This window comes from Monodelphis domestica, chromosome 3 (genome assembly GCF_027887165.1).
Source record: "Monodelphis domestica isolate mMonDom1 chromosome 3, mMonDom1.pri, whole genome shotgun sequence".
Classification (NCBI taxonomy): Eukaryota; Metazoa; Chordata; class Mammalia; order Didelphimorphia; family Didelphidae; genus Monodelphis; species Monodelphis domestica.
The window spans coordinates 82,555,720-82,571,587 of record NC_077229.1 but is presented as its reverse complement, the minus strand read 5'-3'; the positions used below and the strand labels follow the sequence as shown (position 1 = coordinate 82,571,587).

General features: G+C 42.7%; 1 protein-coding gene and 1 long non-coding RNA gene across 5 annotated transcripts in view; one reads left to right on the top strand and one right to left on the bottom strand.

The window, feature by feature from the left end:
- The window catches only part of LOC103098154 (uncharacterized), a 19,793-nt gene extending 5,465 nt beyond the window's left edge, over nucleotides 1–14,328 (bottom strand). Inside the window, exon 1 of the long non-coding RNA XR_465935.3 lies at nucleotides 13,747–14,328. This is a non-coding gene — a long non-coding RNA (uncharacterized LOC103098154). The remainder of the gene's footprint in view (nucleotides 1–13,746) is intronic.
- Nucleotides 1–15,868, top strand: part of TPM4 (tropomyosin 4) — a 47,006-nt gene that overhangs the window by 3,156 nt on the left and 27,982 nt on the right. For 2 of the 4 annotated variants that reach the window (XM_003340769.4, XM_003340771.4), the window contains exon 2: nucleotides 12,851–12,976. In XM_003340769.4, coding sequence (XP_003340817.1) covers nucleotides 12,851–12,976 — 126 coding nt within the window. Of the gene's footprint in view, nucleotides 1–12,850; nucleotides 12,977–13,252; nucleotides 13,710–15,868 lie in introns of those variants that run through there. The other 2 variants (XM_003340770.4, XM_003340772.4) reach the window with 2 other exon arrangements.

Here is a 15,868-nt window from a genome sequence, read left to right as displayed (position 1 = left end):
AGAAAGAAAGAAAGGAAGGAGGAAGGAAGAAGGAAGGAAGGAGGAAGGAAGGAAGGAAGGAAGGAAGAAAGAAGAAAGAAAGAAAGAAAGAAAGAAGAAAGAAAGAAAGAAAGAAAGAAAGAAGAAAGAAAGAAAGAAAGAAAGAAAGAGAAAGAAAGAAAGAAAGAAAGAAAGAAAGAAAGAAAGAAAAGAAAGAAAGAAAGAAAGAAAGAAAGAAAGAAAGAAAGAAAGAAAGAAAGAAAGAAGAAGAAGACGAAAGAAAGGAAGGAAAGAAAGAAACGAAGAAAGAAAGAAAGAAGAAAGAAGAAAAGAAAGAGAAAGAAAGAAAGAAAGAAAGAAAGAAAGAAAGAGAAAGAAAGACAGAAAGGAAGAAAGAAAAAAGGAAAGAAAGAAAGAAAGAAAGAAAAGAAAGAGAAAGAAGAGGACGAAAAGGGAAAGGAAGGAAGGAAGGAAGGAAGAGAAGGAAGGAAGGAAGGAAGGAAGGAAGGAAAGGAAGGAAGGAAGGAAGGAAGGAGGAAGGAAGGAAGGAAAGGAAGAAGGAAGGAAGGAAGGAAGGAAGGAAGGAAGGAAGGAAGGAAGGACAGGAAGGAATAAAAGTTTCCATTAAAGTCCTCATAATGGTTTGGAAATCATCTAGGTTCACCAAGACTCTTGCCAGTGAAGCACAGACTCTGGCAGGTCCATTTATGGCTGGATAGGCTTCTAGTCTAATTTAATTTGAAATTAATTGAACTGACTTGAATTGATTATAATAGGCAAATCAGAGAGACCTCATCCTTGAATTGACTGCAGAGTGACAAATTTTTCAGCTACAAACAATTCTCCAATACCAGACTCTAAGTCACAGAGGGTATAGATAGTCCTCATTGGTAAAAGGAATCCTCACTAACCAAACCCCCCCCAAAAAAAAAGTGGAATCATTGACATCAATATGCTCTCAGCAGAGAGAATAAAACAGATGACACAGCTCCTTGGCTTTAAGTACTTGACAGTAATAACAAAACTAACTATATTTAGAACTCTAGAGCTTGAGAGGCAACATGATGCAGTGGAAGCCCTGAAGCCAGGAATGAACACTTGGTTTCAAGTCCTACCTCCATCTGAAACACAGATCAGACACTTAACCTCTCCACCTTCTGAACTGCGGAGTAAGTGCCAACATGTGTTAGCAGCAAAGGTTCCCTCAGCCGAGGAGTTTCCGAACACCAATGAAATCACAGATGCAGACCCAAACCTTTGAAAATTCACCAAGTACTCTGCCTATATCATAGATAGACCTCTAGGTGGCGCAATAAATAAAGAATACCACATATCCCAGATAGACCTCTAGGTTGGCACAATGGCTAGAGAATACCACTTTACCTATAACCCAGATAGACCTCTAGGTGGCGCAACACATAGTGAATTAGACAGAGTCAGAATGAACTGAATTTGTATTCTGCTTCAGACTCTTAAGAGCTATGTGATCCTGGACAAGTCACTTAACCTCAGTCAGCCTCACTTTCCTCATCTATAAAATCCAGATAATAATAATACCTACCTTACAATGTTATTGGGAGAATCGAAAGAGTTGCTACCTGTTAAAGGACTTTGCATATTAATGCACTCTAGAAATTCTACTTGTGTATTCTGTTACATTTTATTATACATTTATTATATTTTGGTGCATTATGCTAATTATGTCATGTTAAAATGTATCACATTGTGGTGTGATATGATGTGGTATGCTACAATTCAATGTGATGTGACATGATACAATATGATGCAATATGACAAGATATTGTTATTAAACCATTCCATTGAGTCTCACAACTCTGAGGTAGGAACTATTATTTTCCTCATTTTACAGATAAGGTCACTGAGGCTGAGGGGGTTAAGTGATTTACCCATGGTAACCCAGGAAGAGGGGATGAGGTAGGATTTGAGTCTTCCTGACTCTAGCCAAATCCAGCTGTCACTCCATCCACTGTGCCACATACCTAACAGGAAAGATACTAAATGTCCAAAAAGAAGTCTGACACAAAGTAGACTGGGACAAAAGGCAGGGAGAAGCCCTGAAAAAGTGCTTTCAGAACTGTGAGAAGTAAGCGAGCTATTTCAACTAGAGCTTGGAGGAGGTGGTACAGGGAGGCTTTGGGCAGTGACACCTGATCTGGCTCTTGAATGAAGGGAATAGTTTAGTGCATTGCATTCCAGGCAAGGGTGACAGCCTGAAGGAATGCACTGAGGTGTGAGAAGGCCGGATGAGATCAGGCGAACAAGAACAACTCGCTGTCCACTTTGTCAGAACACAGAGTGCAGAAAGGGGAAAAGAAAAAGATAAGCCTGGAAAAGTAGAGTAGGGCCAGATGGGAAAGGGCCTTCAAAGCCAAGCAGAGGGGTATATAGGTTAGCCCAAAGCCAATGAGCAACCACTGAGGATTTTTTGGCTTGTTATTTTGTTCTTATAGGAGGATGGGTAATCAGTCTGCTCAAACCTGTGTCTGATTTTGTGGAAGTAGGACTGGAAAGGAGACAAAGACACAGAAACAGACACAGAGAGAAATCATTTAGGAGGCAATTTACATTAGCCCAATTCAAAGGAGTGGAGGACCTGAACAAGTCCTGAAGAAAGGAGGTGGGGGCAGCTGGGTAGCTCAGCTTGAGAGCCAGGTCTAGAGATGGGAGGTCCTGGGTTCAAATTTGGCCTCAGATACTTCCCAGCTGTGTGACCCTGGGCAAGTCACTTGACCCCCATTGCCTAGCCCTTACTACTCTTCTGTCTTGGAACCGATACACAGTATTGATTCCAAGATGGAAGGTAAAGGTTTAAAAAAGAAGAAGAAAGAAAGAAGAAAGGAGGATGGGACAACTGCAAGAAATATAGTGTATGGGACAGCTGAGTGGCTCAATGGTTTGAGAGTCAGGCCCAGAGATGGGAGGTCCTGGGTTCAAATCTGACCTCAGATACTTCCTAGCTGTATGACCCTGGGCAAGTCACTTAACTCCCATTGCCTAGCCCTCACCACTCTTCTGCCTTAGAACCAATACCCAGTATTGATTCTAAGACAGAAGGTAAGGGAAGAAAGAAAGAAAGAAAGAAAGAAAGAAAGAAAGAAAGAAAGAAAGAAAGAAAGAAAGAAAGAAAGAAAGAAAGAAAGAAAGAAAGAAAGAAAGAAAGAAAGAAAGAAAGAAAGAAAGAAAGAAAGAAAGAAAGAAAGAAAGAAAGAAAGAAAGAAAGAAAGAAAGAAAGAAAGAAAGAAAGAAAGAAAGAAAGAGAGAGAGAAAGAAAGAGAGAAAGAAAGAGAGAAAGAAAGAGAGAAAGAAAGAGAGAAAGAAAGAGAGAAAGAAAGAGAGAAAGAAAGAGAGAAAGAAAGAAAGAAAGAAGAAAGAAAGAAAGAAAGAAAGAAAGAAAGAAAGAAAGAAAGAAAGAAAGAAAGAAAGAAAGAAAGAAAGAAAGAAAGAAAGAAAGAAAGAAAGAAAGAAAGAAAGAAAGAAAGAAAGAAAGAAAGAAAGAAAGAAAGAAAGAAAGAAAGAAAGAAAGAAAGAAAGAAAGAAAGAAAGAAAGAAAGAAAGAAAGAAAGAAAGAAAGAAACATATTGTAGCTTGAATTGGCAGGACTTGGTAATTGGTATTAGGAGCTGAGGGAAGACTCAGAAACAACTCCAGTTGATGTCACTGGTTCAGCATAAATCAGGGAATTGGGGAAAGTGCAGGCCTGAGTGGGGAAGAAAGTAAGTTTCTTTTAGACTATGTTGAGTTTGAGGCTCCAGAAGGACATCTAAATAAAAAGGGCAGACAGGTGGAAAAGTAGGCCTGGAGTCTGGGAAATGATTTACTAACTAGGTGGTACAGTGGATAGACTTCTAGACCCAGAGCCAGTAAGACCTGAGTTCATATCCTGCCTCAGACACATGCTGGGAGACCCTAGGCAAATCACTTAGCCTGCCTCAGGTTCCTCCCCTATAAAATAGGAATAATAATAATGATAGCACTTACCATCCAGAGGTGCTGAAAGGATAAAGTGAGATGACATTTGTAAAGAGCTTTAAAAATCTCAGGGCATTATATAAATACTAGGTGTTGTTGTTATTATTATTACTATAGGGCTGGAGATATATATTTGGGAGTCATTTGCAAAAATATGACAACTTAAAACTGTGGGAATAGTGAGAAGGGGAGAGCAGGAGAGGGGAGAGAGAAATAGGCTGGTAGCCATGTCTTGGAGAACCCTGATGCATTAAGGGTAGGAAGAGAAAGATGACCCACGGAGGTAGAAAAGTCACAAGCACTTGGAAACAATTAGGAAAAAGTGGTGTTTGAGCTGAACTTTGAAGGAAATTAGGGATTTTAAGAGGCAGATTTGAGGAGGGAGTATATTACATAAAGGGCATGGAGGATAAACTGTGTAAGTATGCATGAAGGACAGTAATGTGTAATAAGACAGGAAAGGTGGAAGGAACACTGTCTCTAAAGCCAAGGGAGAATAGAGTAACTGGAAAAGAAATAGTATCAAAAGTTGCACAGAGCTCAAGTACAAGACTGTTGTTTTGTTTTGTTTTTTCCTTTTAAATAAAAAACCTTTGAATTTGTCGATGGAGAGGCTACTTAAGACCTCAGAGGTTCGTTTTAGGAGAGCAACAGAGTCAACCTGCACCTAATGGAGAATAGATGGAAGTCAAGAAAATAGAGGCACCATGTGTGAGGCCACACTGGAATTTTAGCAGCTAAGGGGAAGTAAGAGTGAAATTGATAACTTGAGAGGTCAATTGACCAGTAGGAAGACCTTCCAAAAACACAGAATGTCAAATGTATGGTGAAAGATGAAACCTTTGAGAACATCTTATCTGACCTCCTTATTTTATAGAAAGGAGTCCAGAAGGAATCCATCTCAAAGGAAAATTTGTATAGTCTGGTATCATGGAAAGTACATTGGACTTGAACTTGAATTGGACTGAATTTAGCATAGCAAATCTGAGATAAATCCCTGGTATCTCTAGCTGTGTGACCTGGGGCCCATCAATTGCCCTCAATTACATCAACTTCAGATGAACTTTAGTTACATCATCTATAAAATGTGAAAATCAAACAAGATAAGGAAAATGAGGATGATCTGTAACTATACATAAATATGAAGGCTCCCTTCAACTGTCATAATTGTGTAAGTGACCCCTTAACCTGTGACTATAGGACCACAAATTTAGAGTTCAAAGTGGGGGGTGACAGATGAAATGACTGAGGAAACAAAAGTTCAATCATCCGAGCATTTCAATGCCAATTACGTTGGCCAATCCATAGGGACCAGGCCCCTTCCTCAGAAGGAGGCAGACTTTTTTATGCAACAAAGACAATCAAATAAGACAAATTTAAAATAAACAATATAACATTAGATAATCTGATTTCTAAATGGAGAAAAGATAAAGGCTTTCCCAGTCAGGAGGGAGACAGTGAATAGGTACAATTACCTGAATTCTGAAAAGGGGATGTCCCACTGCTCCCAAGTGCTTATATATAAGCAAAGAAACATGGAAACAATAACTGATTGATCAGCATGGGGCCAGTTTTCAGATAAGACATATGGGTTGCTTGAGATATATTATTGTGAGAAAACTCCTTGTGAGATCTTGGGAGCAGACTGTGTTTCTAGTCGACATAACTCAGGTCCTTAGTTAAGGGTCTCCAAGTTGCAAGTAGAAGTGATCCAGTTTCCCCTAGCACACAGGGCTAGGTTCAAACAATACAATAAGGATTTCTCCCAATTCTCACAGCTGAATAGTGTTCTCACAAGACAGAATTTCGACTAGACTCATAACTGAATAGAAAGGGAACTGAGCTAAGTCCAGAAATGAGTCACAAGATCACACAAGTCAATGTGGTTCACTCAATTGCCTCAATGCCCATTATACTTGCTGTCCCAATCTCCTCAGTTCCTTCAGGAAGGACCTTGGAAGCCATCTGATCCAATTCCCTCATATAACATAAGGAAAGGAAAGTACAAGTGGCTCACCGTAGGTCACAGAGCTGATAGAAAAAGGATATGAATCTGAACCATCTAACTCAAAAGTCAGGAATCTTTCTTTTATATAACACTGTCTCTTCCAGCATGAGGACTTGCCTCAGCTTTGCAACCCCAAATCCCTTCACAATCCACTATCTCATCTGATCTGTATAATAAACATTTACTTCTATAGTGGATTAATGAGATAAAACAAGTACAATATTTTCCAGACCTTAAGATCTGTTGGCACGTCAGCTATTATTACTATAATCATCATCATTATCATTATTAGCCTCATTTTGCAGGTGAGAAAACTGAGGCCCATTCATTCAGCCTTCATAGACAATTTGTACACCTTTTGATGTATTCACCGCTTCCCCACCAGTATAAGTACCTATTTCCCATAGTACCATCCAGTATAAACACAGCTAAACAAAATATACCCACAAAAGGTGATTGCATATAGATGAAAATATCTCAACTTATTCTACTCCCAAAACTCACTCCTCTGTAGCCAACCTGGTGATGAGATTCTCAGAACTGAGCCATTTGGGTTGGTGAATGGACAACAAAAACACAGTTTCTCATTCGGTTCATACTCAAAGCTCTTTCAGTACTGTGACCTTGGACTTTGGACAACCTTTATGGGCCTCGGTTTTCTCATCTTTAAAATGAGCAGTTTGACTACATGACTCCTAATGCCCCTTCCAGAGTTCTAAGTCTTGATTCTAGGAAGCCTTTCTATCCTGATTGGAACTACTGGAGTTTTTGTTCCAATGGAATAATCTCCCAAGAGCCCAAGAATACTTCACTTCCTCACTGAGGCATGGAAGGATATCAGCAAATCCTGGAATCCTAGACTTTGATCTGGAAGGGACCTCAGAGACCATCTAGTCTAATTTCATTATTTGATAGATGAGGAAACTGAGGCACAAGGAAAAATGACTTGCCTCACATATGCAGTAAATAGTAGAACCAGGATTTGAATGTAGGCCCCTTAATTCCAACCCGACACACTTTCTACTATGCTATGCTAACTTTGGTAGATTAGTATTAATGTGTCAGATGTTTCCTTTGTTGGTTGGTTAAGTAAATCCAAGCCAATGGAGTGAAGACAGGAAGTGAAGATCAGGTTTCAATGTGTCTTTAAATTTGCCCCAGATTTTGCAGACTATAGTTTTGACATTCAAGCAAAAAGTGAATAATTATTGTTATATTTATGAGTCATCACCAAATCGATTTCTTTCCTAAGGACCCATATGTCTAGCTCTGGGCTCAGCTACAGTATGGGAAAGATAAAAAAAGGAGAAAACAGGATGTCTGTCTTTAAGGAATTTACATTTATTAATTATAATGTCAATGAAAGTGATGATAATGATAATGAAATGATAACCATAATTTATACTATCATAATTATTAGTATGGAAGATATGGGATATATTATTAATTTGTATGATAATGGAAAATAAATGTAATAATGTAAACTAGTGTTGATATTAGTATTAATAATCTATTCATATTAATAACTAATAGCTTCATATTATTATTGTCCTATCATTTTAGTTGTGTCCAACTCTTCATGATACCATTTGGGGTATTCATGGCAAAGATACTTGAGTGGCTGAAAATTTCCTTCTCTAGCTCATGTTACAGATAAGGAAACTAAGGCAAACAGGGTTACGCAATTTGCCCAGCATCACACATCTAGAAAATGTCTGAGGCCAGAATTGAAGTCTTTCTGACTCTAGACTTACCTACCATACCACCTAGCAGCCTACATCTCCATATTAATAGCTATTAATTAATAACAGTTATTAGGAATTTGACAATCTGTTATCTCATTTGTGAGGAAGGCATGTAGGAATACAAGGAGATAATGTATTATAAAGCATTAGACCGATCTTGAAGTACTATATAATATCAGCCTTCATAATTATTCAAAAAAAATAAAATATATTAAAAAGGAAATTCTTTGCAAATGTTAAAATGCTAGTGTTTATTGCTATTATTCTTTCTTATTGTTGTTATTATCCCCATTTTACAGAGAAGGAAATTGAGTACCCTAGAGAGGAATTGGCATCCATTCATTCAATATTTATTAGGTATCTACCACATTTGTTGAAGCCCTTCTATGGAGCAGCAATATGGCTCAGTAGATAGAGAGCCAGACCTGGAGATGGGAGTTCTCTGGTTCAAATTCCTCAGACACTTCTTAGCTGTGTGACTCTGAGCAAATGTCATTTAACCTTCATTTGCTAGCCATTAATGTTCTTCTGCCTTAGAACCAACACATGGTATTGATTCCAAGATGGAAGGTAAGGGGTTTGTTTTTTTTTTAACCTTTAAAAGGTTACAAAACCTGACATGGTCCCCAATCTCATGAAGTTCATAGTCTAGTAAGAGAAACAGCACACATGAACAAATAACTATAATACCAATGAAAATATATTAAATGAAGGCAGCTAAGTGGCTCAGTGGATAGTGCCAGGCCTGGAAATGGGAGGACCTGGATCCAAATCTAACCCCAGATATGTCCTAGTCGGGTGTCCCTGGGCAAGTCACTTAACTCCAGTTACCTAGCTCTTACTGCTCTTCTGCCTTGGAACCAATACTTAGTGTCAACTCTAAGACTGTAGATAAAGTTTTTTTCTTTTAAAGAAAAGGAAAGAAAGGAAGGAAGAAAATAAGAAGGAAGGAAGATATATTAAATGTCATCAGGAAGGTGCAAAGAAAGGATTAGGGAAGATGTTTGGGAGGAACTGTGGTATGGAGGAAGAACTAGAGGTTATGGAGTCAGGGGATCTAGGTTCAAATCTCACCTCTGATACTTTCTAATTGTGTGACCTGAGGCAAGTACTTAATTTCTTTGGGTCTCATTTTCCTCATCTGAAAAGCAAGAGAGTTGAACTAGATTCCTTACATTCATTCAAGTTCTAGAAATATCATCTGATAATAAGTTCTATTCTTCTCACACCTACCTTGAAGTTTTTTCCTTTCCTTTCTGTCTTCACACATCAAATCTATCTTTCAAGGGCTAACTCAAGCGTCACTATCTCCATGGAGCCTTCTATGACTATCCCTATCTGTTCCCCAATAAAATACACCAAAGTACACTTAGAGACTGTTAAATATTAATTGTGGTTAGACTCTGAATATATTAATTAAGTGGTCTCCAAGGATTTAATTTCTAAATCCCAAAATGAATTACTAAAGTAAATGGAAATTTATGGTAGTTTATTTACAATAGAGGGAAGATATTAAGGAATGAGAGAGAGAGAGAGAGAGAGAGAGAAAGAGAGAGGAGAGAGAGAGAGAGAGAGAGAGAGAGAGAGAGAGAGAAACAGTGAGAGAGAGTGAGTGAGAGAGAGAGAGAGAGAGAGAGAGAGAGGAAACTCCTGCTTCCTCTGAGCCAGGTAGAATATACTAAGGCCCAAATCAGGGAAAAGAGTCTCAAGATGATGGGCCTTTCCTGGAGGTTTTACACCTCCAGAAAGGCGGGGTCACTAAGTCAGCCTTTCACTCAAGGTGATAGTCTAAATGGAAAGAAGTCTGAGTGTCTGTCTTCCACTCACTCATCAAGTGTCTGTCTTCCAGTCTCTCCTCTGAGTCAGAGAGCTCTTCGATCTCCTCAAATGGAATATTAAATCGAATATCTTCTTTTGGCCTCTGATCCTCTTTTTAAAGATCTTTTTCTCTTGTGTCACCTCCCCTAAATTTCTCATTTACCAATCACAGTAGATGCTTTTCTCCAGGACTGCCCACTCTTTAGTTCACACCTTCTTTAATTAGACTATATCTTTTGGGTTACTTAACACCTTTTTTGGTTAGTTCATCTTTTGTAGTTATTTAACACCTTTTTGTAGTTAAAATGAGTAGATCTACTTAAAATACTGAGTTACCAGCTTTTTTGTAGATTAAAATCTAAAAATATATTGTGGATTACAATTCAAACTTCCCAATAAAGGAAGAGCTAAGTATCTTCATTGTTACAATCAGGGGAGAGCTAAATCTGATCTTTACAAGACAGAACTAGCAATTCTAGCTAAGTACACACACTCTCTTAGAGTGCTCACTTCCACATTGCAATTGGAAAGAACTTGAAATCTGAAGGTCTGCATTAAAGTTCTGATTCTGACACTTACTAGCACCCTGTGTGTTTGAGATCTAAACTTAGGTATTCTGACTTCCAAATCCAATATATTCCCCAATAAACTACAAGATTTTAGAGCTGGAATGAACTTTAGAGATCATTCCAGTCCAACTTACTCAAATGATGAATAGGAAATTGAGGACCAGGAAAGTAAAGGGAGTTGCTCAAGTCCCTGCCTGAAATCGAATTCTGCATTAGGACATTCATTTGGCCACAGATGCTCTGCCCAGCAAAGACTGAGTTAAATCATCCCTGCCCAAGGAGCTGAATGTAGGAATAGAACCAAGAAGCTCAGTTGAAACTGCTGAGCCAAAGCCAGAATCAGGGCTGGGATACTTTATTAGCCAAACACAAATGTGATCCTGGAAATTCCTCCAGACAAAGCCCTCTTATAAGGCAACATAGAGTTGATGCAAAATAAAACCCAGAATGAAACCAGGTAGACTCCCAGATGCAGACCCTTGGACTACATTTATGCCAGCTGAGTTGGTCACTCTGGGAGGGGAGAGTTAACCTGGCCTGGAACCATCCAGAAACCAGCATGTTTCCATTCATTCATTCACTCACTCAACAAATGAATGAAGGAGACCTAGTACAAAGAGCACTGGATTTGGAGTCAAAGGGCCTGCATTTGGATGGGATGCTAACACTGCTATTTACTGGCTGTATCTGGCAGGTCTGTTCTCTTCTCAGACCTCAGGGATTCAATCTTTTTTTTTTTTAATCTTTAAATCTCATAGGTTTGTACTACCAACTCTAATGCTCTGTATTCTAAGATGCCTTTCAGTTCTAACATTTTTTGTTCCAAGGACTCTCCCAGGTGGGACAATATGGGTGAGGGACAAAGAGGAGAGGGCCTGAGCTCTGCGTCTTTGCAAGGAATAGCATGAAGAGCAGAAAAGCCTACTTCTGGGTACTTTTTTGTAGGGGAGAGGCATTGTGGTAGCAGAAAGAAGAAAGCTTAATTTGGAGAGGGACAATATGTGCAGGGAAGAGACATCTATGCTGTGCTATTTTTTTTTTCTAGGAACAGAGAAAGAGCCCATGCTTTGAGGGTTTGGAAGGGGAAGAAAGGAAGACTGTAGTCTGGGTATATGGCAGAGACTTGAAAGGGAGGATGGGAGAGTAGGGGCAATATAAGGGATGGGGAAGGACAAGTTTGTACTGTGTAAATTTGATGAGACAATGTAGACACACTGTACTGGGTGATTCGTGTTTGTAAGAGGAAGAGGAGAGGGGATGGGATAAGGCTATGGGTGTGGCTGTTCAACAATATAAGAGATTAGGAAGAAGATATGGATTGTGGGTATTAGGGAAGACAGTATGGAGGGTAAGAAGGAATAGACCTAGAATAAAAGGCATTATGGGAAGTTAATTGGAGATGCTTTGTGGGGGAGGAGGGAGGTCTCAGGAGGTGTATATATGATTTACATTACAGTGCAGTGGATTTGACATATGGGAGAGCTGCTGCCTGAAAAGCCCAGGGCTGACCTGTCTGGCTCAGATTATACACCTCCTAGGGACAAAGCCTCCCCTTAAAGGGGAAGGAACCCAGTGTTATTGTAGCTGAATAAGTCCCACCAGTTTGGATGTTCTCTTGTGTGTCTCCACCACCACACTGTGCAGCCCCTCTTCTTTAAAGGGTCAACTATTTCAGGAAGTCATCCCTGATGGCCCCAACCCATCCTGACCTCCCTCTCCTCTGGCCTCCTGCAGCACTAACAGCCTCCCTCAGTCTGGCTCCTAACTTAAATGGCCCTCACATTGTTCTCTCCATATTTTTTGCATGCCTTAACTCTTAGATGAGGCTGTGAACTTCAATGGACCACAATTCTATCTCCTCCTCCCATCTCCCAACAGGGAAAAGCACATGGCTGGGCACCAAAGGTGCATAAACTGTATTCCCTGTTGATCTGCTCCTTTTTCTTTATCTGGGCTTCCCTTTGGTGTAATTTCATCTAGTATAATCATTCCAAGGATGTATGAGAATAAATCAAGATGTAGGTGGTGGTAGACCTGTCCGAGGCCCCTAATGGTTAGATATATGGAGAGAGCTGGGGTGGTGAGGAAAGTGGGAAGGACCTTCCCCATATTTCTGGAAAGGCCTCCTACTAGAGCCCTTTCTGTCAGGGACTTTCCTTCAAATTTAGGAGAGGTGATGAAAAGTGAAAGTACAAAAGAAGTAGGATGTAAGACAGGAGCCTAGATGAGGAAGTAAAATTGGGGAGGAGGGCAGAGAACCAAGGGATGAGGCTCTGATGGGGACTTGAGGGACTAAGTCTGTTGAGAACTGAGGATGTTGAATAATAGAAGGGCTAAGAAAGGTGACTGACATCTGGATAAGTGTCATTATGGGATGGGGCACAAATGGTGAATTTGAAGTTTAGGGGCTTGAGGAATAATAGTAATGACTAGATAGAAGGGTCAACTGAGGGACTGTAGGGGTCCAGGAGGTGGTAAAGATAAAGGGCTGAGAAGAAACTAGGGAAGGACTGGGGAATGCGTGGGGTATAGAGTAATGAGGGATGAGAGTACATATGGAATCCTGAAATGGAGTGGCAAGAAATGGGGAACAGATACGGGCTGGGAGGAATTGAGTTCTGTATGGAAGATAGGAACAGACAGAGGACCCAGGGGGGAGTTACAGGATGAAGCTACTGACTGATGGTTGAGTAAAGATGCTCTGTTGGGCATACTCATTCCTGTTTTGCCTTTGGTCACAGGTGGAGGAGGAGCTGGTAATTCTGCAGAAGAAGCTAAAGGGAACGGAGGATGAGCTGGACAAATACTCCGAAGACCTTAAAGACGCTCAGGAGAAGCTAGAGCTGACAGACAAAAAGGCCACCGATGTAGGTGCTTCCAGGCGTCCCCCAATCCCTGACCCCTCCCCTAGGCTCCCCCAGTCCAAGGTTGCCCCCTGGCGGACGGGGGAATCGAAGCCGCCTCGCGGTGGCCAGCCAGCGGCCCCACTATGAAGGGCAGCATAGCCACATCCCTCTAGTCCTGGGGCAAAGGGGCCGGAGCAGCGGGCTTGTAGCAGGCCAGAGACCTCCGTGCCCCTAGCCCCAGCCTATCTCGCCCCGCCCCATCTCACGGTAGCCTCTTCGCTCCCCTCCGCCCAAAGGCGGGCTTCGAAGCTGGAGGAGGAGCCCTGCTCCAATCTTTCTCCTAATAAGTCCCGAAAAGGGGCATTTTCCAAGCAGCTGCGGCCAGCGGTGCTGACGTCACCGACCCTCCCCCAGCTGTGCTGACGTCACCGCCCCCAGCCGTGGTGACCTCATCCATCCCCCACACCGTAAAGCCGTCCGGCAGCTCAAGGGGTGGGAAGGAGGCGGGGGCTCCGGGACCAGGGCGGCGGCTCCTTTCCCCAGTTCAGACCAGAGGCGCCAGTACCGCCAACCCCAGCTCTCCCAGGCCACCCTGCCCCGTGCCCCGAACCCCCTAGTCCCCATGGCCGGCCTCAACTCCCTGGAGGCGGTGAAAAGGAAAATCCAGGCGCTGCAGCAGCAGGCGGATGAGGCGGAGGACCGAGCCCAGAGCCTGCAGCGGGAGCTGGACGGCGAGCGAGAGCAGCGGGAGAAAGTGAGACCCCCCCCAGCCCCTGCCCCCACCCCTCTACCTCTCTCTGTCTTCTCCTGTCCTTGCCCCAGCTCCAACTCTCGCCTCTCCGAGGCCCTCCGCCTCATCTCTCCGCTCTGCCTGAGCTCCTTTCTTTCCCCTTCTCTCCTCCATTCTTTCTCTGCTCCTCCCTCCCTCCCTTCCTGTTTCAAACCCTCCTCCCTCACTTTGCCTTTCTTCTCAGTTCGCTCTCCCTCCATCTCTTTCTTATCTCTATGCTCTCCTCTCTTTCCCTTCGTCTCTCTGCACTCCTTTCCATCCCTCTCTGCTCTCCTCTACTAACATTTCTCTGCTTTCCATCTCTCTTCTCGCTCCACTCCTCTCCCTTCCATCTCTTTCTCTCCTTTCATCTCTCTTTGCTCTCCTTCCATGTCTCTCTACTCTCCTCTTCCTCCATCCCCTCATCTCCTCCTCCATCTCTTTTCTCCCACCTCTTCTTGTCCCTCTTCCTTTCTCTACCCCTTTTTCTCCCTCCACCTCTCTTTTTTCCTTCCTCTTTCCATTTTCCTGACTATTCCCTGTTTCCCTCCCCCTCTTCCTCCTCTCTTCCCCTCTCTAACTCTCCCTCCCTCTTCCTGTCTCCTCTTTCCTTTCACTCCCCTTATCCCTATTGCCTCCCCCCCCCCTTCTTCCCCGCCCTTCCCGTTCCCGCTCTCTCCTCCCGCTCTCTCGCTCTCTCTCTCTCCCCCTCTCTCCCTCTCTCCCTCTCTCTCTCCTCTCCCGCTCCCTCTGAAGGCTGGAGGTGGTTCCTGCTGGGAGGGAGCCCGCCTGCCCTCCAGGACTGTGTATCCCAGGAGCCCCGTCTGCCGTCTGCCTGGCTCCTTCTCCAGCTCTGTTTCCGTCTCTCTTTGGCCTTCCTTCTGCCTCTGACCAGAACCCAAAGCCGGTCACCTCAACATCCAACAGCAGTTTTAACCACTGATTCGTAAGGTCACTCATTCGAGTGACCCCCAGAGCACATTCTTCCCATTTACTTCGCCATCCACCCTCATTCACAGCATCCTGAGCCCGGAGATGTGCAGAACTAATAATTCCAATGAGATTTGGGGAGTGGGGAGGAAAGTTGAGATGGAGGCTCTTACTTCTCGCTGGAAACTAGCCTAAAAGCTGACTGCCTGAAAGGAAAGGAAATAGGGCCAAGGCAGGAGGGGATGGACAAAAAGAAGTTGGGCTTGACCAGGCACCTGGTAGGGCCACTGGATCAGGCTGGACCAGGAATAATTCCAAATTCACAAGTCAGGAGCCTTGGGTCAGAGTCCCAGCTCTGACATTTTCTTGCTGCCTGACTATGGGCAAGATACTTCAACTTTTTACACTTGGCTCTTCTGTAAATGGGGGTGCTACCTCTCAGGGGTGTCATGAGAAACTTGAGAGAGAGATGAATTAGTCCTGGCATCTAAGGGAAGAAGCCACAGGTAGCCTTCTGATCTATTTCTCTTTGACTCCTACCTGCCTGAGTAAAAACCTCTTATCCAACTTCATCCCCACCACCACTCCACTCCCTACACACACAGGAGGTGAGCCACCACCTGGGATAAATCCAGGTGTCACCACCGGATGCAGGGCAATTGACTCAGGGGCTGTCATTCTTCTCTCTGACTCAGAACTGGCCTGGGTGTGCCCCAAAGCACTGATCTCTTCTCCACAGATGAGACATTCACCTAGCTTCACCTGGCTGGTTTCAGATGTGGATTATGGGGAGGGAAAGCATCAACTCATCCAATGGATATGGGAAAACCCAGTAGTCCCAACATGTCCCCTCATTTCAGGCATAACCACAGATTATAGATAGGGGCTTTGTACTTTCAGACTTTACACACAGGCAACACAGAAGTCAAACTGCAAGGACTAAAAGATCATATGCAAATGAGGACACAGGTCTAGGGAAGTTAAATGACTTTCCCAAGGCCACACAGATAAAAAGTAATCAGAGTTTAGAGGCCATCTAGTCCAACCCCCTTTTGTTTTACAGATCAGGAAAATAATCTGGTTACAGATCAGGTTAAGTGACTTGCCCAGGGCTTCACATAGATAGTAAGTGACAAAGCCAAGCTTCTTCTCCAGACCCTTGGATTCCAAATCCAGGGCTTTTTCCACTGTATTCACTCAGATTATTTTTTCAT